Source organism: Oreochromis niloticus, linkage group LG20 (assembly GCF_001858045.2).
Source record: "Oreochromis niloticus isolate F11D_XX linkage group LG20, O_niloticus_UMD_NMBU, whole genome shotgun sequence".
Classification (NCBI taxonomy): domain Eukaryota; kingdom Metazoa; phylum Chordata; class Actinopteri; order Cichliformes; family Cichlidae; genus Oreochromis; species Oreochromis niloticus.
In genome coordinates, this window is record NC_031984.2 from 24,885,495 (window position 1) to 24,913,087 (window position 27,593).

General features: G+C 37.8%; 2 protein-coding genes across 2 annotated transcripts in view; both read left to right on the forward strand.

Annotated features, from left to right (window-relative positions):
* The window catches only part of LOC100710759 (uncharacterized), a 40,619-nt gene extending 18,128 nt beyond the window's left edge, over positions 1-22,491 (forward strand). Inside the window, exons 3-9 of the mRNA XM_019350192.2 lie at positions 14,829-15,428; positions 15,525-16,253; positions 16,488-18,282; positions 19,661-19,837; positions 20,495-20,671; positions 20,938-20,984; positions 21,198-22,491. Of these exons, the coding sequence (XP_019205737.1) occupies positions 14,829-15,428; positions 15,525-16,253; positions 16,488-18,282; positions 19,661-19,837; positions 20,495-20,671; positions 20,938-20,984; positions 21,198-21,721 (4,049 nt within the window). The 3' untranslated portion in view covers positions 21,722-22,491. The remainder of the gene's footprint in view (positions 1-14,828; positions 15,429-15,524; positions 16,254-16,487; positions 18,283-19,660; positions 19,838-20,494; positions 20,672-20,937; positions 20,985-21,197) is intronic.
* Positions 1,989-14,312, forward strand: LOC112843283 (serine-rich 25 kDa antigen protein-like). The gene is made up of 6 exons (XM_025901667.1): positions 1,989-2,284; positions 3,544-3,627; positions 4,500-4,583; positions 5,481-5,579; positions 6,450-6,533; positions 13,783-14,312. The coding sequence occupies exons 1-6, from the start codon at positions 2,247-2,249 to the stop codon at positions 13,835-13,837; spliced, it is 444 nt and encodes a 147-aa protein (XP_025757452.1). The 5' UTR covers positions 1,989-2,246; the 3' UTR covers positions 13,838-14,312.
* Positions 22,492-27,593: the final 5,102 nt, after the last annotated feature.

Below are 27,593 nucleotides of genomic sequence, written 5' to 3' on the forward strand. Positions count from 1 at the left end.
CAGTGTAAAACTTTATGATTTTTGTTTCTGATTAACTATATTGCATTCCAGTTATACATGGCACCAGTGAGAGTAACATGGAAAAAATGCAGACATGGGTGGAGTGGGTATGGACAATAGAAGTAACATTATTACTTAAATAGAAACCACCATTTAATTTATTAATACTTCTCAGCCACATTATGTTTTTCTCACAATATGCTTAAATGATAAGAATGTTTTAAGCAGTCATTGACTTTTTATCATTAAACACTTTGTATTTCACTTCCATAAAAAATAAAGTTATTTTTTATGGCTGACAGGCACAAATTAGGGAACAATGTACAGAGATGGGAAGACAGACCAAACAGTGGGGATGGGTGAGTCAGAGTTTAAGGGTGATGAGTTTTCATTGAGCTACACGGGTAATGAAAAGACATGGAGGAGAACAGTGAACAGGTGCTGACCATGTGTACACGGTAATAAAGGCAGTAGACTCACACACACTGACTAAGCCTCCTCCATACACAGGAGGTTTTACTAAGCACATGACAGGTTTGTAGGGTCATGTCTGTCATTTCATGTGCTTGCATTGTGTGTATGTGGACCTCAGGAGTGTCAGTGCATGACAGAGTGAGATTGAAGAGGTTCTATGAATTTCCATTGGGGTGGGGGGGCTCCTTAATTGTTTACCTTCCACGCCTTTTGCTTTTATTTTAAAATATATACACAAGGTTTCAAAATACCTGACATGCATGCACACGTGTTCACACACATGTTCACACACATGTTCACACACGAGCGCCATCAGGTATAGAAATGCACACATATGAGTTTTGGAGTCATATGGATCTTTAATTTTGAATGAGTGATGTTGAATAACCCTATAGAGAAACACACAATCCATTTACTGACTAACCTGTATGCAGCACTATAGTTTAATAGCATTATCTCCAAAACCCATATCTTATCATTATAAATGCCTTAATCTTTAACTAGATACTACGTCCCAGAAGACTTTGCTGCATGAGGACTGATAAGAACATGCCAAAAGTTGCCTTTTGGCACGACAGAAAGCAGCGCTGTAAACAGAAATCAGGGTAGCACTTTCTGTTATAGCTGCTAATAATGTGCTAATTGGGGTAATTAAGTGGAAAAGGAAGAGTAATAATTTGGGAATAGAAAATTAATTACCAAAAGTAATAATTAATAAAAAAGCAACTTATTTAATACAGAAATCTGTATGTGTTTCATGTTGCTTCTCAAATTTGCTTTCATTGCAAAACACGGTGTCTAAAAAAACCAATGCTGGATTCAGTAATATGAGTTTGTGTATTATCTTTGTGAAAACGCTGTGGATCACAGTCTTTATGAGGATTGCATGCTGACCCAATATTAAAATTTAAATAGTCTCAATGATTTTTTTTTTTTTCTGTTGGTGCCATTATATTGTGTCTTAAATTCTGCATTTTTATTCTTGGAAAATTATATGACCAAAATACTCTTTCAGTATAAAGAGCTGAATATGCTAAGAGCTTAAAATGATAACAATATATCTGAAATCTAAATAGCAGTTGGCACAGAAAATATAAGAATATAAGACTAAGAGAATGGTACTAGGCTAGAGGCTCTGAGGTTGTACCTGGACACAGGAGTCAGTGCTGGTGTTGAGATCTATTCAACAGCTACGGATGAAAAATACAAATGTCAGTGGCATTGAGGAACAATCAAGCTTGGGCACTACTGGAGTCTGTCTGTAGAGTAATGTAATGGAAATCCTTCCATGATAATATGTTATTAAGATATTTCTGCTTAAGTTAGCCATCCTTAATTCACTTAGAACACGACATTGTGGACAAATCTTGATGATAATAGTCTTTATTTTGTGGCAGTTGGAATGTCAAGGTCACTACAGTTGTTTCTGTTATAAATTAACCAGGAAGTATTGTAATGGACTTTGATCAGTTTCTTAATTCGTGTAAGTCATATGCACTGAAGAGATTCTGGTTTTTCTTTTTGTCATATGACCACTTCTAAGTCAGGTCAAAACCAGACTTAATTCAGTTTGTTTAGAAAGAAGACTGTTCCAAATGGATACTATGGATCAAGACTGCTTTCAAGCCAAGTCTGACTGAAAGAGTGGCAGCTTTTGTGTTTGTATAAACTTGCGCATGGATTTGGAAATAATTTAATTTAAAGTAACACCACAATTAGATAAAAACGAATGCAGGACCACCGGAAAGCAGAAAACTGTGTTTTAAACAAACATGTCTGAGGAACAAGATATGTCCACATCGACTGCCAAGTGAGTTACAATTTTTGATCTCAGTGTTATTATGCGGACTAAACAATTAAATATATTGTTAAATATTAATGTAGTTGATGTTTTAAACTTGAATGTGAAGACTAATGTGCAGATGCTGATGCAGTGTGTATTTTTATGTCACTCTGTTGCTGTAATTTTTTTCTCTATGCTAACAGATCTGCTAATCATAGGTTTGAAACTGGTAAAGCTCTGAAAATTGAGTTTTAAAATTTTCAGCAAGTTATGATTTTTCTTGTGAAACAAACATTAAAATCATTATGTAGCTTTGTAAAACGTGTGTCATTTGAGACTCAAAGATCATGTCCAAGGGAAAGCACTCAAGTTCTGAGAAGGTTCCTGGTTTGAACTTTCTGGGTTCCTGGGTTTTCCTTTCGAATTTCTGTGTTTTATTGTGGCTTTGTGGGTTTTCTCTAGGTACTCCTGTTTTTTTCCACAGTCCAAAGGCAAGCTTGTTAGGTTAGATTGTGACTCAGAATTGGCCATGCCTATGGATGTGAATGTATGGTTGTCTTTCTGCCATATCCACCAACTGACCACTCTGACCCAGCTTCTTCTTCTACGAGCTGCCTCAGCTCTTCTTTCCTTACACCCAATAACATTTGCACATTGGTTGGTTGGTAATTTTTTATTTCAACATGTGAACAACATACAGGTACATTTAGAAAAGAAAATAAGAGAGAGAGAGAAAAAAATACTATACAAAATACATACAAAAAAACCCCATTCTGATTAATTTACATGTTGAAAAGGTTTGCAGTGAGCTAAAGCTTTCTTTAAAACCTAATATGGAGCCTTAGTGTTACGCCGCATTTCCATCTCCTCTCACACTATTTACAGAATCTGTAACTGACCTCAGGTGATGCAGGTGATGCTGAAACCTGGTCATAACATCCAATTATGTTGGTTATTGAGAAGATTGTCATTCAGTTTTGACTGTTTTTCTGTTTTAGGAGTATATGGACAATAAAGACATTGAGGGTAGACTTGACACTACATCAGTTATCAGTCAGGTCTTGAAATGAATAGTGATGGGACAGAGACAGCTGGTTAGCACGCTGTGTTCAGTATATTTTTCAGCAAAACACTTAAATATATTTCCGTCACTTAACATCAAATAGCTACTGCTGGGCATCCTGTTCTGGTGATAATTGAAATTGCTTTTTGAATGGGTAAACAAAAGTTACATGATGCACTTTTAAGCGTTGTCTAATTAAGACATTTTCTGATCCTTATTGAAGTCCACATGAGCACCAAAGACCTGTTTCCATGAGAAGTGACATGTCCAAAGGGGAACCCCCAGACTTCAGTGATAATAAACCAAGGTAAGATACTCTGGAAATAAATTTCTATTAAACAAGTAAGAAAACATTATAAATCTCTCTGTCATTAGTAAATCTGATAAAAACTTTAAGAACAACATTCCAGTAATCTTAGTCAACAATATATTGCTCTTCATTCATATTTTTTTTAGAATATTTTGGATTGTAACTTTCTGATAAGCATGTACCATTGTCAGCACAAAAGAAGTCGAGCTTCATGGGACATCTAACACTATCAATGTTAAAGTGATATTAAGAGTTGTAATATGAACTGTGCAATCTGTTCCATTCATGCAAAAGTGACAATGAGTAGTATTTGGTACAGCAAAGTTCTTGCAGCATTTGCTGTAAATACATAAAAACCTGAAATACAACATTAATGCAGAGACTTTATCACCAGTATATGGTTGTCAGTTAATTATTTTTGGTAAGTCATATAATGTTATTGTCAGCACAAAGCAGGTGTACCTTAAATGTGGTGTGTGGATCTTTGCTGCTAAACCATGTGTCTGTGGAAGCACAGATACAGCAGACTCTCTGTGTAGTCAGCAGGGGTTACCCAGGTTCCAGTGAAAAGACAGTGGAGAACATGAAACAAGGTTTCAGAGCTATTGCTAAAGCTTTCTTTAAAGCCTAATATTTAGCCTTGGTGTTACGCCGCATTTCCATCTCCTCACACACAATTTTACAAAATCTATCACTGGACTCAGGTGATGCTGAGGCCTGGTCATAACATCAAACCTAACATCAAATAGTTACTGCTGGGCATCCTGTTCTGGTGATAATTGAAATTGCTTTTTGAATGGGTAAACAAAAGTTACATGATGCACTTTTAAGCGTTGTCTAATTAAGACATTTTCTGATCCTTATTGAAGTCCACATGAGCACCAACGACCTGTTTCCATGAGAAGTGACATGTCCAAAGGGGAACCCCCAGACTTCAGTGATAATAAACCAAGGTAAGATACTCTGGAAATAAATTTCTATTAAACAAGTAAGAAAACATTATAAATCCCTCGAGTAAATCTGATAAAAACTAAGTACAGCATCACAGTAATCTTAGTCAACAATTTATTGCTGGTCATGCATAGCTTTGTAAGTAAATAACTGAAATGCAGCACTGAAGCAGAGACTTTATCACCAGTGGTTGTCAGTTAAATGATGAAGTTGTTTAGAATAGTATTTATTTTTGGTAAGGCATATAACTTATATAACATATATCATCAGCACAAAGCAGGTGTACCTTAAATGTGGTGTGTGGATCTTTGCTGCTAAACCATGTGTCTGTGGAAGCACAGATACAGCAGACTCTCTGTGTAGTCAGCAGGAGTTACCCAGGTTCCAGTGAAAAGACAGTGGAGAACATGAAACAAGGTTTCAGAGCTATTGCTAAAGCTTTCTTTAAAGCCTAATATGGAGCCTTAGTGTTACGCCGCATTTCCATCTCCTCTCACACTATTTACAGAATCTGTAACTGACCTCAGGTGATGCTGAAACCTGGTCATAACATCGAATTATGTTGGTTATTGAGAAGATTGTCATTCAGTTTTGACTGTTTTTCTGTTTTAGGAGTATATGGACAATAAAGACATTGAAGGTAGACTTGACACTACATCAGTTATCAGTCAGGTCTTGAAATGAATAGTGATGGGACAGAGACAGCTGGTTAGCACGCTGTGTTCAGTATATTTTTCAGCAAAACACTTAAATATATTTCTGTCACTTAACATCAAATAGCTACTGCTGGGCATCCTGTTCTGGTGATAATTGAAATTGCTTTTTGAATGGGTAAACAAAAGTTACAGATGCACTTTTAAGCGTTGTCTAATTAAGACATTTTCTGATCCTTATTGAAGTCCACATGAGCACCAAAGACCTGACTCAGAGAGCTATGTTTCCATGAGAAGTGACATGTCCAAAGGGGAACCCCCAGACTTCAGTGATAATAAACCAAGGTAAGATACTCTGGAAATAAATTTCTATTAAACAAGTAAGAAAACATTATAAATCTCTCTGTCATTAGTAAATCTGATAAAAACTTTAAGTACAACATTCCAGTAATCTTAGTCAACAATATATTGCTCTTCATTCATATTTTTTAGAATATTTTGGATTTTAACTTTCTGATAAGCATGTACCATTGTCAGCACAAAAGAAGTCGAGCTTCATGGGACATCTAACACTATCAATGTTAAAGTGACATTAAGAGTTGTAATATGAACTGTGCAATCTGTTCCATTCATGCAAAAGTGACAATGAGTAGTATTTGGTACAGCAAAGTTCTTGCAGCATTTGCTGTAAATACATAAAAACCTGAAATACAACATTAATGCAGAGACTTTATCACCAGTATATGGTTGTCAGTTAATTATTTTTGGTAAGTCATATAATGTTATTGTCAGCACAAAGCAGGTGTACCTTAAATGCGGTGTGTGGATCTTTGCTGCTAAACCATGTGTCTGTGGAAGCACAGATACAGCAGACTCTCTGTGTAGTCAGCAGGAGTTACCCAGGTTCCAGTGAAAAGACAGTGGAGAACATGAAACAAGGTTTCAGAGCTATTGCTAAAGCTTTCTTTAAAGCCTAATATTTAGCCTTGGTGTTATGCCACATTTCCATCTCCTCACACACAATTTTACAAAATCTATCACTGGACTCAGGTGATGCTGAGGCCTGGTCATAACATCAAACCTAACATCAAATAGTTACTGCTGGGCATCCTGTTCTGGTGATAATTGAAATTGCTTTTTGAATGGGTAAACAAAAGTTACATGATGCACTTTTAAGCGTTGTCTAATTAAGACATTTTCTGATCCTTATTGAAGTCCACATGAGCACCAAAGACCTGTTTCCATGAGAAGTGACATGTCCAAAGGGGAACCCCCAGACTTCAGTGATAATAAACCAAGGTAAGATACTCTGGAAATAAATTTCTATTAAACAAGTAAGAAAACATTATAAATCTCTCTGTCATTAGTAAATCTGATAAAAACTTTAAGTACAACATTCCAGTAATCTTAGTCAACAATATATTGCTCTTCATTCATCTTTTTAGAATATTTTGGATTGTAACTTTCTGATAAGCATGTACCATTGTCAGCACAAAAGAAGTCGAGCTTCATGGGACATCTAACACTATCAATGTTAAAGTGACATTAAGAGTTGTAATATGAACTGTGCAATCTGTTCCATTCATGCAAAAGTGACAATGAGTAGTATTTGGTACAGCAAAGTTCTTGCAGCATTTGCTGTAAATACATAAAAACCTGAAATACAACATTAATGCAAAGACTTTATCACCATTATATGGTTATCCTGTACCACAGTCAGGCGTTAAAGTGGGTGAGCTTTTATATTTTATTTATCTATTACTTTGGCACAATACCAGAATGACTGCAGGTGCCTTAAGTTGCAGTTGTAGTATTCAGCATCTAGCTAAGCATTACTGAAGAGGAGCAGCATAAAGGGAGTGACTTTTTAGCTAATTTCAGCTAATTTCAAATGCAACGTTTCTATCAGCTCAACAAACATCAGTAAACACACAAACTGTTTGTGTGCAGTTCGGCTAACAGTGTGTTGCTTGGTAAAGGTCCAGTTGCTGTATTTCACAAGGAGAGAAAAGATAGAGAGCTCACTTTCCCCAGATATGGAGAGAGATAAGAAAGACAGGACATTCTGGTAGATTATGAATTACTGATTCATCTTCTTTACTCAAGTAAATGTGAAAAAGTACAGACTCTGACCTGTACTGAAAATAAGAAAGAAAAAAATAGGTCCTTGTTTGGCATTTCTATCACTTGGATTTTTAAAAAAATTTCTATTGCAAGCTAACTCTGACCATGAACAGCACAGCTGCTTTTCACCAGTCAGACACAGAATGCTAGCCTGTGTATCTTGTACTAAACTGATCGTATTTTGATGTAAACTTTGAATGTGTTACACAATATAAAAAAAACAACAACTTCACATTACATCGAGGTTCTGTATCTGATTTAACTTATGAGGATATTACATGTAAACTTTACATTTCCAGCTCATTAAATGTCACTGAGCAGTCCTTACTTTTTAATATAACCCCTCTTCTTCCTCTTCTGTCTCGTCTTTCTCCAACTATGAGAATAGTTATCGCACACTTTTCTCTCCCTGGGAACAGCAGTTGTACCTTTAGCTACCAGACACACTGCGCAACAAACTGAACAAACATTTTGCATGTTTGCTGATATTTGTTCAGCTGTTAGAAATTTTGCATTTGAATATACCTGCCACAAGATATCAGACGCTCAAGTACCATGAGCACAACTTATGTACATCTGCACAAAGTGCCAAAAAGTGATTTTCAAAATTTGCCAAAAAATGATTGCTTGGTATGTAGTAAATGACTTGTTCTTCTATAATCTTACAAATATTGATCCAGAAGGTGAAACAAGTTTTTGGCTAAATGAATTTTTATAATTCTTTTATTTAGCTCAGTTAAATCTGTCAACGACATTGAAAATGTCTTTTTCGAGAGAGATTCGAGAGATAGAAATTGGAGCAAATATTACATCATATTTCTGTAAAGATATTTGAAGTGGTGAAAAAGAACTGGATTGATTATAATATAGAACACAGAGTAGGTATAATCACATAGTCATATAGACACTTGTGAAACAGTTAAATTCTTTGTTTTGTATGTAACCCATTCATCAACCCCACTGACTGTAGTCAACTCATCAATACAAGTTCAATTCAGTTCAATTCAATTCAATTCAATTTTATTTATATAGCGCCAAATCACAACAACAGTCGCCTCAAGGCGCTTTATATTGTAAGGTAGAGCCTACAATAATACATACAGAGGAAAAACCCAACAATCAAATGACCCCCTATGAGCAAGCACTTTGGCGACAGTGGGAAGGAAAAACTCCCTTTTAACAGGAAGAAACCTCTGGAGGAACCAGGCTCAGGGAGGCCGGTTGGGGTGAGAGAAGGAAGACAGGATAGAAGACATGCTGTGGAAGAGAGACAGAGATTAATAACAAGTACAATTCAATGCAGAGAGGTCTATTAACACATAGTGAGTGAAAAAGGTGACTGAAAAGGAAAATCTCAATGCCAGCAGCCTACGCCTATTGCAGCATAACTAAGGTAGGATTCAGGGTCACCTGGTCCAGCCCTAACCATATGCTTTAGCAAAAAAATGAATGTCTTAAGCCTAATCTTAAGAGTAGAGATAGTGTCTGTCTCCCGAATCCAAACTGGAAGCTGGTTCCACAGAAGAGGGGTCTGAAAACTGAAGGCTTCCCTCCCATTCTACTTTTAAATACTCTAGGAACAGCAAGTAAGCCTGCAGTGTGAGAGCAAAGTGCTCTAATAGGGTGATATGGTACTACAAGGTCATTAAGATAAGATGGGTCCTGATTATTTAAGACCTTGTATGTAAGGAGCAGGATTTTGTATTCAATTCTGGATTTAACAGGGAGTCAATGAAGGGAAGCCAATGCAGGAGAAATCTGCTCTCTCTTTCTAGTCCCTGTCAGTACTCTTGCTGTAGCATTTTGGATCAGCTGAAGGCTTTTCAGCGAGTTTTTAGGACATCCTGATAATAAAGAATTACAGTAGTCCAGCCTGGAAGTAATAAATGCGTGAACTAGTTTTTCAGCGTCACTTTGAGACAGGATATTTCTAATTTTGAAGATGTTGCGCAAATGGAAGAAAGCAGTCTTACATACAGTGGCTTGCAAAAGTATTCGGCCCCCTTGAACTTTTCCACATTTTGTCACATTACAGCCACAAACATGAATCAATTTTATTGGAACTCCACGTGAAAGACCAACACAAAGTGGTGTACACTTGAGAAGTGGAATGAAAATCATACATGATTCCAAACATTTTTTACAAATAAATAACTGAAAAGTGGGGTGTCCGTAATTATTCAGCCCCCTGAGTCAATACTTTGTAGAACCACCTTTTGCTGCAATTACAGCTGCCAGTCTTTTAGGGTATGTCTCTACCAGCTTTGCACATCTAGAGACTGAAATCCTTGCCCATTCTTCTTTGCAAAACAGCTCCAGCTCAGTCAGATTAGATGGACAGCGTTTGTGAACAGCAGTTTTCAGATCTTGCCACAGATTCTCGATTGGATTTAGATCTGGACTTTGACTGGGCCATTCTAACACATGGATATGTTTTGTTTTAAACCATTCCATTGTTGCCCTGGCTTTATGTTTAGGGTCGTTGTCCTGCTGGAAGGTGAACCTCCGCCCCAGTCTCAAGTCTTTTGCAGACTCCAAGAGGTTTTCTTCCAAGATTGCCCTGTATTCGGCTCCATCCATCTTCCCATCAACTCTGACCAGCTTCCCTGTCCCTGCTAGAGAGAAGCACCCCCAGATGATGATGCTGCCACCACCATATTTGACAGTGGGGATGGTGTGTTCAGAGTGATGTGCAGTGTTAGTTTTCCGCCACACATTTTGCATTTTGGCCAAAAAGTTCCATTTTGGTCTCATCTGACCAGAGCACCTTCTTCCACATGTTTGCTGTGTCCCCCACATGGCTTGTGGCAAACTGCAAACGGGACTTCTTATGGTTTTCTGTTAACAATGGCTTTCTTCTTGCCACTCTTTCATAAAGGCCAACTTTGTGCAGTGCACGACTAATAGTTGTCCTATGGACAGATTCCCCCACCTGAGCTGTAGATCTCTGCAGCTCGTCCAGAGTCACCATGGGCCTCTTGGCTGCATTTCTGATCAGCGCTCTCCTTGTTCAGCCTGTGAGTTTAGGTGGACGGCCTTGTCTCGGTAGGTTTACAGTTGTGCCATACTCTTTCCATTTCTGAATGATCGCTTGAACAGTGCTCCGTGGGATGTTCAAGGCTTGGGAGATCTTTTTGTAGCCTAAGCCTGCTTTAAATTTCTCTATAACTTTATCTCTGACCTGTCTGGTGTGTTCTTTGGACTTCATGGTGTTGTTGCTCCCAATATTCTCTTAGACAACCTCTGAGGCCGTCACAGAGCAGCTGTATTTGTACTGACATTAGATTACACACAGGTGCACTCTATTTAGTCATTAGCACTCATCAGGCAATGTCTGTGGGCAACTGACTGCACTCAGACCAAAGGGGGCTGAATAATTACGGACACCCCACTTTGCAGTTATTTATTTGTAAAAAATGTTTGGAATCATGTATGATTTTCGTTCCACTTCTCACGTGTACACCACTTTGTATTGGTCTTTCACGTGGAATCCCAATAAAATTGATTCATGTTTGTGGCTGTAATGTGACAAAATGTGGAAAAGTTCAAGGGGGCCGAATACTTTTGCAAGCCACTGTATTTGTTTAATATGTGCATTGAAGGACATAAAAATGACTCCAAGGTTCCTCACAGTGTTACTGGAGGCCAAGGTAATGCCATCCAGTGTAAGAATCTGGTTAGATACCATATTTTTAAGATTTTCAGGGCCGAGTACAATACCCTCAGTTTTATCTGAATTAAGAAGCAGAAAGTTAGCGGCCATCCAGGTCTATATGTCTTTAAGACATTCCTGCAGTTTACCTAATTGGTCTGTGTTATCTGGCTTCATAAATAGATAGAGCTGGGTGTCATCAGCATAGCAGTGAAATTGTATACCATGTCTTCTGATGATACTGCCTAAGGGAAGCATGTATAATGTAAATAGAATTGGTCCTAGCACTGAACCCTGCGGAACTCCGTAATTTACCTTAGTGTGTGAAGAGGACTCTCCATTTACATGCACAAATTGGAGTCTATTAGATAGATATGATACAAACCAGCGCAGTACCTGTAATACCTACAGCAAGCATAAAAAAAACACATAAACATCAGCAATCACTTTTTTGGACAGCACCAGCCCACTTTAACCCTTGAGTATAGCAGTAGAAATTATATATATGTTTTTACCTCTTTCATCTTTTTGTATTCAATAAGCGTTGATTGATACACCAATAGGGTTGTCTTTTATGTGTTATAGTTCCCTCCATTTAGCCTCAAATCAGTGTGAAGGCGTACAGTAAGTAAACGAAATAAATGAATAACGTGTTAAATCTAAATTAACAAGCCTGTTTTGAAAAGGAACTTGGTAATAAAAACAAATATTTGTGTAAAGATGTTGGGAATAAAACTAAAAAGTTTCAGAAAAATAAATAGTCAAATATAGTACAGATACCTGAAAATTCTTCACTATACTCCATTGTGGACACAGACAGCTGAAACTGAAGTCATTCCTATTATGGAACTTTAACATGGGATGCGGCATTGACTGTGCATTGACTTCCTGTTGGGTTGAGCAAAGCCCAGCTCAGGCATGGGGTTTGGGGGTGCTCCGCCTCCGTGGTGGGGCTCTGGCTGGGCCTTGGGGGCTTGGGTCCTGGTTGGTGTTTCGCCGAGGTGTGGGCGGGTGAGTGGACAGCCCTGGCATGGGGGCCTCTGGTACATTGGTCAAACTGGGGGCCTCTTCAAGTGGCGGGGAGGTTGTTACATCCTTGCAGGACTTCTCTGCTCTCCAGGAGTTCACTCTGCAGGTGAGGGAGAGACATAGGAGAGGTGGAGAATGAACTCAACCTGGGTGTCTGTTGTCTTGTGTAGTCTGGGAGACGACTGGATGATGGGGTGGGTACAGTTTCCTCTGCGGTGAGGTCGGATGGGCCTCCCCAGGTTCTGTGGGGCTTGGCGGTGCTGCTGCCGTGGTCCTGTGTCTGGATGGGCCTGGGCCCCCTAGCCTTGGTTGATTCCAGTGAGTGGGGGTGGCTACTGGGGTCAGCAGGGGAGCTGGCCCCTAGCCCCTCCCTTCCTTCCCTCCCCATCCCCAAGTGCCTCCCTCTTCCCGCTCCACCACACCCACCCACACATCCAGGGCCTTGGGGTGCAGGGGTTTCACCAGGGTGCAGGGGAGGTATTCCCTCTCTGTCCCCTTCTGGCCACCTGTGCCTCAATTTTAAAATAAAATAAAATAAAATAAAATAAAATAAAATAAAATAAAATAAAATAAAATAAAGTAAAAACAACAAAGATCAATCAAATGGACCAATACGGCAAGGCCGTGATGATCCACTTGGTAAAGTAAATCCATTGGGCATCTTTCTTGGACAGTAATTCTGATGGCTAAATATTCAAAAGGGACAGGCAAAAAAAAAAAAAAAAAAGTATATATTTGATATTCATTTAACTTGTAGTAGTGATCATTGGCGACATGAAAACATGTATGTTCTATATTAGTTAGATAGGACTTGTTTTTAAATTATAATTATTGTTTTCATCATAATGAGAGGGCATTTGGTTTGATTACTTAATGACTTATTTTTTACTTAGTTTTGAGGTTTCCTTTAACTGAAAATCTTTGATGCTAGTTTGAGGAACTAAAGGGCACCAAATTCAGAGAATGACCCACGTAAGATATTTACTAAAGTGTGATGTTGAAAGTCCAACAGCTGATGAGTAATGTTCTAATATTTGTTATTTAGTAGTAATTTTTAATACTTTTATAGGTTATTCAAAGGATTGTCATGCTGGTTTGATCATTAGCAGGGGATTATGCACAGTTAGGAATGACAGAGGATATTGGACAGAAACGTACAAAAAGCTTCAGAGGTACCTAGAAGGTTCGACATTTATAAATGTTTGACATTGAAGTTTACCATAAAGCTGAACAGGAATACAATGTTTGATACTATTAAACCTTCTGAATCTAAATGGTGAGTAAAAGCAGGGAAAGGTATGGGTGGGCCTACTGTTATAACTGTAAAAGAATAAAAGGACATTGAGACAATATGATAAATTGCCAAAGTGAAATGTCAGTTTATTTATCTTGCTGTGCTGACAAACAAAATATTAATTAGAAATGTCTTCTCTGCCTTGAAGCTCAACTAGATCAACTGACAACAGCAATGCTTCTGTGAAGAATGATCTCAGTGGTGAGGCTGACTCTTACAACATCATTAACACAGAAATCCTACTTAAGTCAGAGCTATTAACAGAAGAATATTTTAGAACACAGGATATTTGTACTTTATTCAACATACTACTGCTATTTTCTTTTCTCTGAGAAGGTATCACACTAAGAAAGAATGACATGTCATTGTATTTATTTACAAAACTCATATTTGTACATATTAGTACAACAATTCATGGTACATCTTTTTATATTTTTCTGTTTTTTCAGAGACCTCAAAGCAATGGGCAAAGCTGGTGACACATATGCGCAAAAGTCTTCTTAGAGAAAACACTTTCATTCATCATTCTAAGCAGAAAAACACAGAGCACATCATCAGAGAAGACAGCACTTCAGCGAATAATGAACAGACTGGGGTGAAAGTGAAGACAACATCTGATATATTTAAAGACAAGAATGGGAAGAAAACCAGAACTGTGCTGACTGTCGGAGAGGCTGGTATTGGAAAATCCTTCCACGTACAGAAATATATAAAAGAATGGGCGGAAAATACAAACCCTTCACTTTTAACTTGGCTTAAAACATCTTCAATTGGTAAAGGAAAAGAAAATGAATTAGGAATATTTCCACTCGAAGTCTCTGAACTTAATCAGATGAAAGATAAAATTAGCTTGGTGGGTCTTCTCAACCATTGCTTCAAGGAAACCAAAGACTTTGTCATCACTGAATTTTCACACTTCCCAGTTTTGTTTATCTTGGATGGACTTGACCAATTTCAGCTCCCACTCGACTTTGACAATGACAACGACACCACCTTGTTTGATATCAGTGAACCAGCCTCAGTGGACGTGCTGTTGACCAACCTCATCAAAGGGAACCTGCTTCCTTCAGCTCTAGTGTGGATAACGTCCCGACCTTCAGCTGGTGATCGGCTGAATGTTGAGAAATGTGTTCACAGGGTGACAGAAATACGAGGTAAGATTATTGTTACGGAGACTGTACCTTAAAATTAAATGCAACCAAGGGTCTTTATAGTATAATATCCAAAAGTCTTGATCTGCCCCCAATTTCTTTATATATCTTCATACATTTGTAGAAAAATGAGAAATAGATGCACCGATTTATTGAAACATGTACAAACTGCATATTTCTACTTAATCTCCCACTCAGTGAAGGAGTCACACTAAAGAAGAATAACATGTCTTTGTATTTATCTATAACAGTCATATTACTACTGTCACTGCTGTTAATTAAAATGTTGCAGTTGCTGAATATTACATTGTTCATATTAACTTTGGGCTCTCTTTCATCTACAGTGAAAAATGCAGGAGAAATTCTGAAGTCTGCAATTCGCAAAAAGTATAAAAAACAGAGAGAGGAAGGGATTGACACAGAACTCTGTGTACAAAAGGAAAAAAAAGAAAAGCTAGTGCAACCCGACTACAAGGATATGTTTAATGTGCGAACGGTGCTAACAACAGGAATGGCTGGTGTTGGTAAAACATTTCAAACAAAGATGTTCACGATTAAATGGGCAAAAGGGAACACCAACAAAAAAATAGACTTTATAGTTTCATTCCAGTTCAGTAAGCTGAATAAAAGAAGAGACCAAGTTCAGAGTATGGAAGAACTGCTGAACGATCACTTCAGTGATATTAAACTACGAGGACATCTCTCCTATGACAAGTTTAAAATACTTTTTATTCTGGATGGCCTGGAAGAATGTACACTTCCTCTGGATTTTATAAACAATAAGAACCTGACTGACATGAAGGCACAGGCCACGATGGATGAGCTGCTAACAAACTTAATCAAAGAGACTCTGCTTCCTTCTGCTCATCTCTGGATCATCTCTCAACCCTCAGGAGTTGATAAGATTCCATCTGATTATATCCAGAAAGTTACAAAATGTCAAGGTAAGAGACAACACACTGGTTTCCACATTTAAACACAATTAAAAATAATTTTAATAATTTATGTTGTTCATGGTACATTTATCTTTTTTTTTTTAGAGACGTCAAAGCGATGGACGAAGGTGGTGACACATATGCGAGAAAGACTTTGTACAGAAATCACTCTGATTGAAGACACTGATCATCCTAAGCAGAAAACCACAGAACACATCATGAGAGAAGACAGCACTGCAGAGGGCACTGATGAACAGAAAAAGAAACAGATTGTAGTAAAAGTGGAGGCAACATCTGACATCTTTAAAGACAAGAAAGGGAACAAAATCAGAACAGTGCTGACTGTTGGAGAGGCTGATATCGGAAAATCCTTCCATGTACAGAAATTTATAAAACAGTGGGCGGAAAAGAAAAACCCTTCAGTTTTCACTTGGGTTGCAGACAAAACAAAAGCTTCTTTTGGTAAAGCAAAACAAAATGAACTGGGAATGTTTCCACTCAGTGAGATTAATCAGATTAAAGATATGAAATTTAGCTTAGTGGGTCTTCTTAATCATTTCTTCAAGAAAACCAAAGAATTTGTCATTACTAACTTTTCACAATTCCCAGTTTTAATTATCTTGGATGGACTTGACAAATTTCAGCTTCCACTTGACTTTGACAACAACACCACCTTGTCTGATATCAGTGAACCAGCCTCAGTGGACGTGCTGTTGACCAACCTCATCAAAGGGAACCTGCTTCCTTCAGCTCTAGTGTGGATAACGTCCCGACCTTCAGCTGCTAATCGGCTGAATGTTGAGAAATGTGTTGACAGGGTGACAGAAATACGAGGTAAGATTATCATTGCAGCAACCGCAATTAGATATAGTTGAGCATTTTTGTAGTACTTATAGTACTTTTTTGTAGTCTATTACACCAAAAAAGAGTCAAAATATTTAAAAAAAACTTTCATAAAAGACAAATATAGTAAATATTTATATGATAAATAATTTGTTATTGCTAAAAACAAGACAAATGTGCACAGTGTATACTTTTGTAATTTCTGTTTCTAATGTTTTCTTACAGAGAAGCCTGATATTAGAAGCCAACGCAAACTCAAGTCTCAACTGAAGGAGCAGTTTACTCGTGTGTCTGAGGGCATCGACAGGCAAAAAACCTCTGCTGTCCTGAATGAGATCTACACAGAGCTCTACATCATAGAGGGGCAGAGTGGAGAAGTCAACAAGCAGCAAGAGACCAGACTGGTTGAAAAAGCAAAGTTCAAACCAGTTAAACAAGAAACAGTAATTAAATATAATGAGATCTTCACCTCTGTTGAAAATAAACATATTAAAACTGTGATGACAATTGGAGTGGCAGGAATAGGAAAAACTATCGCATCAATGAAGTACATGCTGGACTGGGCTGAGGGTAACATGGTTCAAGACATTTATTTCATGTTTCCACTTCCTTTCCGAGAGCTTAATCTGAGAAAAGAGGAACAACTCAGTTTTGAGGATCTTCTTCATCAGTTCTTTCCAGCTATGAAGACCTCAGAAATATCTGACTATGACAAGTACAACATTCTGGTTGTTCTGGATGGCTTTGATGAATGCCGCCTTGATCTTGACTTCAGTGAAAGTAATAAATGCATCGATGTGAGAGAGCAAACATCAGTGAATCTTCTGCTGACCAACCTCATCCATGGAAATCTGCTTCCTAAAGCTCAGATCTGGATCACCTCCCGACCAGCAGCGTCCAACCGTATTCCTGCTGATAAAGTTGACCGGGTCACAGAGGTGCGAGGATTCAACGATGAGCAAAAGGAAGAGTACTTCAGGAAGAGGTTTAATGTGGATCTGGCTGAAAAAATCCTCACCCATGTGAAGAAATCAAGAAGCCTTTATATCATGTGTCACATACCAGTTTTCTGTTGGATCACTGCAAAGGTCCTGGAGGAATATGTGACCACAAACCAAGAAGATGAAATGCCCAAGACGCTGACTGACATGTACACATACTTTCTTTTGATCGAGTGCAGACAGGCTAACAGAAAGTATAATGAAGATAAGACAAGTGAAAGCTGTGAGATAGATAAATGCTGGAATGAAAGAAACAAGGAAACCATTATATCTTTAGGCAAACTAGCTTTTGAGGAGCTTGTGAAAGGAAACTTTCTCTTTACTGAGGAAAACCTGACAGAGTGCGGTACTGACATCACAAAAGCTGCTGTTTTTTCTGGAATATTGACTCAGATCGAAAGAGAAGGTCCTTCAATGTACCCACAGAAACTGTTTTGCTTTGTCCATTTGAGCATTCAGGAGTTCCTGGCAGCTTTCTATGTGTTTTACATCTTCAATAACAAAAGTGAAAATCTGCTTACCCCACCTCCTTCAGTGGTTTCAGACTTGCCTGCATCCGAGTTTTACAAGAAGGCAGTGGACAAGGCTTTAGATAGTAAACATGGAGACTGGGATCTGTTTCTCCGCTTCCTGCTGGGCCTCTCACTGGAGACCAATCAGAAACATCTGAAAGAACTGCTGATAGACAACAACAAAAATAACAAGGAGACCAACAAGGAGACAGCTGAGTACATCAAAAAGAAGATCAACGAAGACATCAGTGATGCAGATAAAAACCTCAATCTTTTTTACTGTTTGAATGAGCTTAATGATCACTCTCTTGTGAAAGACATCAAAGACCAACTGCGATCAGGAAAACAGAATTTTGAAGATTACTCTGCTGCTCAGTGGTCTGCTCTGACGTTTGTGCTGTTGACGTCAGATGAGAAACTCGATGTGTTTGATCTGAAAAAGTATCGGAAATCAGAGAAAGTTCTTCTGGGAATGTTGCCAGTGGTCAAAGTCTCAAAAATTACCTTGTAAGTACTTTTGAATAATTACTTTTGTAATTCAGTGTACACAAAGTTTAACTATCTAAACGGGTTTCACAGAGAAGTAGAACTCCAGTGAGTTTAGTGGGAGATTCAATCAATTCAGTGTCATTTATCAAGTTTGAATTTCAAACTTTCTGCTTTCATTCAGAGGGTTTAAGAACAACTTGACATTCACTATTCAGTAGTTACAGATAACTTTGTGGAAAGTCACCTATTTTCAGATACTTAAAAGTAATTGGATAATTGACTGACAAGCAGTTTCATGGTTAGGTGAGTCATGTTCCCTTGTTACTTCATAACAGTGGAAATGTGCCACTGGCATTTATTGATGATGTGGGCAGGGATAGCTCAGTAGGTAGAGTGGTTGCCGAAGGTCGGGGGTTCGAATCCAATGAACAGCTACCCTGAGGTACCCCTGAGCAAGGTGCCATCTCTACACACTGCTCCCTGGTGCGCCTGCTTACTGGCTGCCCACTGCTTCACTGAGTGAATGGGTCAAATGCAGAGAGAGTAATTTCCCCACGGGGATCAATAAAGTATACATTATTATTATTATTATTATTGTTAGTATGTGATTGCTGATGTAAGTCATGAATTCGGAAGTTTGCAGCCAAACACCGGAAAACTGATCAGACGATGTTCCAGAGTGCTGACATGCTAGATTTTTTTAAGGCAAAGAAATGGGATATTCGTCAGTGTCAACTTATCTAAACCTGGTTTTTCATTAAATATCAAACTGAATAACTGAATCCAAGATGGCGGCGCGCACGGACGCAGCGGCCCGGAGCTCCTACGGGTGTACGGAAGCTCCAAACGCAATTTCATTGTTTTCTGACAATGACAATAAAATATTTGAATTGAATTGAATTGAAAGACTCACAGACAAGCAGCAACTGAAGGTGGCTGCAGTAAAGGCCTGACAGAGCATCTTAAGGGAGGAAATGCAGCATCTGGTGACGTCCATGGGCTCTAGACTTAAAGCTATGACTAAGAAATGATTTCCATCCAAATATTACAAATAAACCTTTATTTAAAGGATTATTTATTTGGATTTAAAATTATGTTCTTTTGTGATAACAATTCAAAGCCTCTGAAAATGGTGAAATATGTTTAAAAGTGTCTGTAATTTCTAAAGTAAATGCAAAATTTTTGTATATCTCTTTGAATCTAAGTGGAAACCCTCATTGTCTTAATTGTTCTATTTAAAATCCAATGTGGTGGTGCACAGAGTCAGAGTTATAAAAATTATGTCTCTGCCCAACAAATAATTTATATAACTGTATACACTGGTCTTTCAGTAACTTGAACATACTAGTGCAAAGTAACAGGTCATAGCACTTTGCTGTATGTCTCATTTTCACAGGCTGACTTGGTGTGAGCTCTCTGAAAAAGCCTGCAGTGGTCTGACATCCTCAGTCCTAAGCTCTGCATTCTCAAACCTTTCGGAGTTGGACTTTAGCCATAATGATTTGCTTGATGTGGGTGTGCAGCATCTTGCAGAAGGCCTGAAGAGTTCACACTGCAAACTGGAGATTCTGAAGTAAGTGTGCATAAATGACACTGCCAAAGAGGTTTTTGTTGTCTTTTCTTGTTAGAAAATTAAAAAGTTTCCACATGGTACAAAGTATAAGAGACTGTTAGGATGCTGAGATGCTAGACTGTCTTTAGCCACATATGAATTTTATTAGAGACAGATACTTTTTACACTTTAGTCAAAGTGTGCAGAAAAGCTGTACCTTAATACATTGTTCATAATAGATCATTGCTTTCCATTACCATTATACCCTAACCCCAGACTAAAGGGGGATGAAAGCAAATAACAGGTTTCTTCTAACAGTCATCTAATCCTAACTGCCTCTACCTGCCTCTGACTTTTAACAGCCAATTTTTTGCATTGCATTCTGAGTATAGAAACCAATTAAATGGTCTAGCTGGTCTCATACTTTATATAAATAGGACACGAAATTTCTGTGAAAATTTTGTCAAGTTTACCCAAGCAGGAAAAACATTCACAGCATTCAAATGTCTTATGTAAATACATTCACTGCAGCAAACGTGATGTTAAAGAGAAGGTGATCATCTTATTAAAGACATTAATGTGTCATGTGTTTATTGAATCGTTTTTTTGAGTGTTTCAAATCTGTTATCAAAAAGTCAGAAAGACCATCAAAATAATTTCTCTCTGTGTCTTCTGCAGATTGTCTGGTTGTCAGGTAACAGAGACAGGCTGCTCTTTCTTGGCCTCATCTCTCATATTCAATGCAGCCTCCCTCCTGAAACATCTGGATCTGAGTTATAATCACCCAGGAGACCTTGGGACCAGACAACTCACTGATATAAAGGAAGATCCAGTTATGAAGCTGAAGACACTGCTGTAAGTTATAAATATCATTGTCTATATAGTATATATAAATAAAAGGCATTTATTTCTAATAATATAGAAGGATCTTTTTCTGAGCCTACATCAGCTTTAAAGCAAAATTATAATAGAACCTGAAATAACAAGTCAATGTTTCATTTATAACATAAATTAAATTTAAAGTCATATTTTTTCCACTCTGTTTGAAAATTATTGCTGCACTACTTCCTCACCCTACCTTACTAAACCTAATCCTATATATAAAATAAAATCTTGTACAGTTTGGACCATGGTGGAGAGCATCGGTTAAAGCCGGGGATGAAGAAGTGTAAGTTGGTCTCTGATTTTCAGTGTTTTGTCATGTAGTCACCAAGTTAAAGCTCCAGTTGATTATTTTTAAAATCAAAATCACCAATTATTATGTGCTATACCTGCTAATGTTGTTTTGATTTGTTGCTTTGCTTGTATCTTTTTTATGTATTTATATTTTGTGGTCGCTCCAGTACACAAAGATATCAAATTCTTGCGTTGTCTTTCTCAGATGGTGTAGAACTGAAGTTTGATGAAACTACGGCAAGCAAAAGGCTTATCCTAGAAGGAGACAGGAAAGTGAAAACTGTAAAGAAGGTAGAGGAGAAACCTGCACGACCTGAAAATGAGGACAGGTTCAAGAGGTCTCAGGTGTTTTGCGTCGAGGGACTGAAAGGTCTCTGTTACTGGGAAGTGGAATGGAGTGGGACGGTCTGCATTGCTGCAGCATACAAAGGAGTGGGTAGAAATTGGGATAGTAGTGGTGGCCTAGGATGCAATGAGATGTCCTGGGGTCTGTACTGCTCCAGTACTGAATGCACTGCCATGCATGGGAAGATGTCAAAGCCACTGAAATTACCTTCCAGTAAAAAAATAGCAGTGCTCTTGGATTGGGAAGGTGGAACTCTGAGTTATTACAGTGTTTCATCAGAAAAGCCGAGCCTCATACACACCTTCCATGCAAAATTCACAGAGCCGCTCTTCCCAGCGTTCTGGTTTAAAACGGGCTCTGTGACCTTATGTGACATTGATTAAATCACTGTGGTTAAAACAGGTTTGATAAACTGATCACCACAGATGTTCTTCATATTTCGTTCTATTAACATTTCAGTTCCTTAATATGAAAAATTACTTTGTTTTTTTCTCTTTTAGATGTGACTTGTTTATAAATGATACTAAAGAAAAAAGAACAATGTAAAAAGAAAACTAAGCTTTTGTAATATCATAAAGTTACATTTGCACAACATCCAGAGGTCCTTAAAAGGCACTAACCCATGGCAGTTGTAGATCTGCTATGATACAGGCAGCTCTGTATGTCCAGATAAGGGACAGTCGCTGATTTCACTCATTTCTTTCTAAAACTTGTTTGTGTTTCCTTGTTTAATCATTTATATTTTTCTAAGTGTAAGATATCCTGATATCCTGATAACGATGATGAATATAAGAGTTTCAAGTATGTTTTTTTTTTTTACTTCAGTTCTGCCTTGTTCCTGTTTTTATTACTTTAATTTTATATTTTATAAATGACAATAAAGCAAAACTTGTACAAGAAAGAATACATAACTGTATCCCTGTCGAATAATACTACATTTCCTCTTGAACATTGACATTTTTTTTTGTTTTTTGTTTTCACTTTCTAATAAAAAGGTAGCTAACATTTAAATTAACAGTGGGGTAAAAATCAGACATTATGGATGGATCGTTTTATTGTCAGTATCATCAGCAGTGAAGACTGATGATCATAAATAACTGTACATACAGAAACCTGACTTTTTGATATATATAGATATTAAAAAATAAATCCATTGATTAAAGTCAGACTGTGCTTGAGAAAGTGCTAAAAAAAATAATTTTGTTTTACCAACTTTGAGAGGGAGAGAGAGAGAAAAACATAAGGAAAGCGAGAGGCTTCACTCTTAAAAATTTATGGAGTGTTGAACCCAAAGTCAAATAAATATATGCCAAAAAATATCAAAATGTCACACCTCACAGACTGTGATTTGTTAAAGACAAATTACTCACATTTGACTTTGGCTCACATCACAGGATTAGGATTTTATCAGGTGAGTTTCTTAACTGATACATCTGGAAACCTAAACACAAAAACACTTCTGAATGTCACCCGATGAGTGTTGTGGTTGGACTGTATCTACTGCCTTAGTCTTTATCTTCCTGATTATGTGTCAGTTGATCGCTTGTCCAGGTGGTATGTTCCTACATCCACGTCTGTCTTTGTCTCTGTCCAAATTTCTTTTTTCATTCACTCTTTCTAACATAATTTCAGTCGAGCGGCTGTCAGACACAATTTATTTCCCTTCCCTTCCATCTGGATCCTGATCAAACTTTACTGTGTTACACTGTGAAGAAGCCTGGTTGACTTATAGGAATAATTAGGGGAGTAATGGCAGCTGCAGTGTTCAGTCTTGGTATCCAGGTCTCAAACACATGCACAATCATAGACATTTACAGTACAATAATGTGATGTTAAAACATCCTATTTCCCTGACACATACAGTTATATTCATGGCGATTGAGTCTGTTGGGAGTGAATTTTTCCATCGATGTCCTCCAGATTGTAAGAAGAGAAGAGAAAAACTGAAATAAAGACCTTTTGCATTTACAGTTAGGTAAGCTTAGCAGCTTCCATGTCCAAAATTGTCTAAACTTTCTTAATGTTTAAAACTGACTACTTTATTTCAACCTTTCCTCCCTAACCTTTGCTTAAAGTTACAGAGCATAACCTGTGATTTATTTCCTTTTTAGTTTGTGACCAGTTTGAGCCTTTCTGGTTAAGCAAAGAGGAAAGAAACAAATGTGCATTTTATCATTATATTATTGTATGCATCCCTCTTTCTTACCAAAATTCACATCCAAGCTGGCATGTTTGGGCATTTTAATGTAGGAGGCAATGAATTACACACATAATATAGGAGTGGATGGTGGCTAGAGTGAAAGCAGTTACAAAGGAAGTGATGGAAGTAGAAGAGAAAGGAAACATCTGGGACAATGTGGCAACGAGCAAACTGAAGGCCTTTTTGCACCACAATCCAATTCATTGTTTCCATAAACCTAATTTTTGACTGAGTCTGTGAAGAGCCTTAAAGAAAATCACAATAAAAAATTTAGTTCCAGTTCTCACGTCACGGGCCTTATAAAGGCAACAGAGCTGTTTGATTCGCTTAGGATCTCTCCTGTTTCTGCTTTTTTCACTCCATACCATTGATCTGCTGCAGCTAATTGACAACACATTTAGGGCCCCTCGCGCTCTTTCTGTCTCACTCTGCATCAGTCTCTTAAGATTTGTTTTGATTAGAGAGCTGCCTGAGCACGCTTTGAGTTGAATGAATGAATGGTTTGTGTGGGTTTACAACAGACTTTGTGAGAAATGTGTGAACGTCACTGCTTTTGAACTGGAAAATGTACATTCCTTTTGCAATGATCAAAAAACCTTTTAAAACCCCACAGGCCCTGTTAAATGATTATGTTGACCTTTTTAATAGTTTATGTGCATCCACTGACTAATAGAACATGTAATTGATTTTGGTTGATTTCCAGAAGTAAAAGTTTTTAAACTCATCAGGCAATGGGTAATCTAGTCATGGCAGCAATAATGAGTTGTGTTGTTGAGGATACGCGGAACTTTTGCTTTGGTAAAACTGTTGTTTTTGCTGCTTGTAACCTTTGTTAGCTGCTGTTAGCTGGCTGTTGGTAGCTGCTCTTATTGAAACTTTCTTTGAAGTGTTTAGACTGTGATGATTAGTGAATAAACTCTCATATGGTGCGAGAATGTAATTAAACTCTATATCAGAGAGAAAGAGAGAAGCCTAACATTAGCTAGCATGTTAGCTTAAAACAGCTGTTGTTGTTTAGCTGTCAGCTGTCTGGAGACAGGAAGGTCGCATTTCTAATTCAGTGTTTTCCAACCACTATGGTGCGGCACATAGGTGTGCCGTGAGAAATGATCAGTTGTGCTGTGGAAGATTATCTGGTTCCACCTGGTTAGTACTCTAAGCGATCTAAACGATCAATTACATTCTCTTTCACTAGAGGGCAGTACTACCTGCTCTAATTAAATTGGTTGCAAACTGCCAGTAAAACAGAAGAAGACAAAAAAGAAATTACATAGTAGTCATGCTGTGAGTGAGACAACGCAGAGCGTAATAACAATAGATAAATGTTTGAAAAGAAAAAGTAGTCAATCTGACCTGGGTCCTGGAGGAAATTCTGACCCAAATAAAGGCCCTAGCATGAGTAGTGGTCAAAAGAAAGCAACAAAGGTATACTGGGACAAACTGAGCCAATTCCCTTATGCCTGGTGCGCGGGGAAAAACGATCAATATGCTTCTTGTGACATTTTTGTTTGGTGGTGTGCCGTGTGATTTTTCTAATGTGAAACGTGGCGTGGCTCCAAAAGGTTGGGAAACACTGGTCTAACCTGATGAGAAGAAGTAATTGTGACAATACCTGGAGTTAATAAGCGCGTTTAAACACATGTTCATGTGTTGGAGATGACACTTTAGATGAGAAAGAAGAAGATGACGTGAAGATGAAGATGGCGTTGTGTCTTTTCTTTTGTTTTCATTTTTTCAGTGAAGGGCCTCCTTATCTGACTATAAAACATAGGTATGATCCTTTGTATCATGAGGCTGATGGTGCAGATACAAACTGAAATATCCCCCAAGAAGCCTTCTCTGTCTAGCCACATGCATAAAACACAATTAGTCAGAAAAGGGATGTCTTTCCCAGGACACTGTATTTAAATATGATGGGGAATATAGTCGCTTCCAAAAACTGAAAATCCACCCCCATGTATTTTTAGGGGATTAATTTGTTAATTCAAAATTTGTATGAAGATCTGAAACATATGTGTGACAAAAATGCAAGAAAAGAAGTCAGGAAGAGGAAAATGACTTTTTCACAGTACCCTCTGTGTTTCTGCAGACTGCTGCAGCTGCCCTGCACTCTGCTCAACCCTCCTGGCCCCAGCACACTACTACATAGCAGAGACAGAAATACAAAATGCAAGACAGGTGTGCCAACCAGCCTCTCCCTGAACCCTCCAGCCCACTTCTGCCCCCCATAGATGAGCCACAACAACACCGCGGTCTGTGGTGTTAGTGAGAGCCGTCTGCCAGTTCCAGTTCCTCATTTGTCAATGAGCAGGTTACTATTGCAAAGGGAAACTTTTTAACCCAGACCACTCTATTTTCCTAAATTTAACCAATTAGACTGTGATAACTAAAGTGAATCAAGAAATAACCACTGTATAAAAATACCAGGAAGTGAAAGTAAAAAGCAGGTTAATAAAAGCAAACTAGAAGTGAAAAGAACCAAAGTGCAGAACACAACCCTTGTTTTACTTTGTTGGGATTTGTCGGCAATTTTGTGGAAGAGAAAGAACTGAGAAGAAGATAGATTTGGAAAGTGAAGCAGGTTGTGAGTGAAAAAGTGGTGTCGTGGCCAAAAAGCCCCGGCTTTGTTAATGCACTGTGTGCAGGCGTGTTGGCACTCACAGCATTTTAGGTCATTTCTGACTGAAAGTTCTCACAGATTACATCTCCACTGACAGTCTGACCCTGGAGGACAATTCATGATGTGAATGTTAAAACAAGGAACACATCCTGGTTCCACTCCTGACCTGATGTGTTGGGAAACTCTGGAATCCTTAGTTTTTGTTTTCTAACCACAGGCTGACATATGATGATGCAGAGGAGGAGTCGGGTAGTCTGAAGAAGTTTGTGAGAACTTGCTAACAAACTAATTTTAGCATGTTAGCGAGGAAAGCCTTGATGCTGGAAAGAAGAACTCTTGACAACCTCAGTTTAATAAAACAGGCAAGTTGAACAGGGTGTTCCTCCACCACTTCCATTGTGAAGAATTAATTTTTCATTAATACTTCTACTCCTCCTGTGGATACTGACCACATTACCATGGTGTAAATTGCTCATTTAAAGAGCTAAATTTAAAGTTTTATGCTGCTTTTATTAAAAGAATCTTTCTAAAAAATACTCATATTTTTATAACCAGTGCATTTATGTGTAAGTTGAATTTTGCTGATTTAGTTGATTTAAAGAATGCAAAGCTGAACTGTTTTGCACATCTTTGGGTTACTTATTAATTATGTCACATTTATATACTTGTTACCTGTTTTGTTATTAAACATGCAAGCTATATGTTGTTGAAACATATGAGAGAACAAACCATACAGGAAAATATTAAAATGACTTTTTATACCCACTACAGTAGGAACTTTTTTTCCCCCTAAAATACTTAAAGTGTTGGTTGAACCTCAAATCCTCATCTTAACCACTTCTGGTATTAAGGGTCTTTAAATCAAAACAATGCCATAATTTCAAGACCTCTTGAAACAACATAGAACCTCGAGAGCTGCCGTCTTAACCACGATTACAGATGAAAACCTGTCTGTGGTAAGTCAGGCAGAAGGTTTTAGTTTAATTCATGCTAGATTTATATTTGAATGATTGAATGATTCTGATTAAACAGCCACAAGTAATGCTAGCTCATAGATGGCAATTGCTAACCTATGATTAGATGAGTTGACCTATATGGCTTCATCAAAGAAAAAACAGCAACAATACTACACTGTTAAAAAAAAAGTCCTAGAAAAACAGTAATATTCCAGCAGCTGGGGCGCCAAAATAATACCAGAAAATAACAGAAAATAACTTTCTCATAAAAATACGGTTATTTTCAGTAATGACAATACAGTTTGTTGCCCTAATTTTACATGGGATTTTGCCTTTTTTAAGTGCTTTTAAACATTAAATTAGGAACATGTTAATGTGATTAAACAATGAAATTACCTATAAACAAGGTCAATGAATGTGGCAATATGAATAATAATACTTAAATGTACAGAAATATACAGTTAACAGTTGGTTTAAAT

Coding starts and splice junctions, on each gene's coding strand:
- LOC112843283 (XM_025901667.1), top strand. CDS start 2,247: ATGTCTGAGGAACAAGATATGTCCACATCGACTGCCAA. Junction 2,285..3,543: donor ATGTCCACATCGACTGCCAA/GTGAGTTACAAT, acceptor TCCTTATTGAAG/TCCACATGAGCACCAAAGAC. Junction 3,628..4,499: donor TTCAGTGATAATAAACCAAG/GTAAGATACTCT, acceptor TCCTTATTGAAG/TCCACATGAGCACCAACGAC.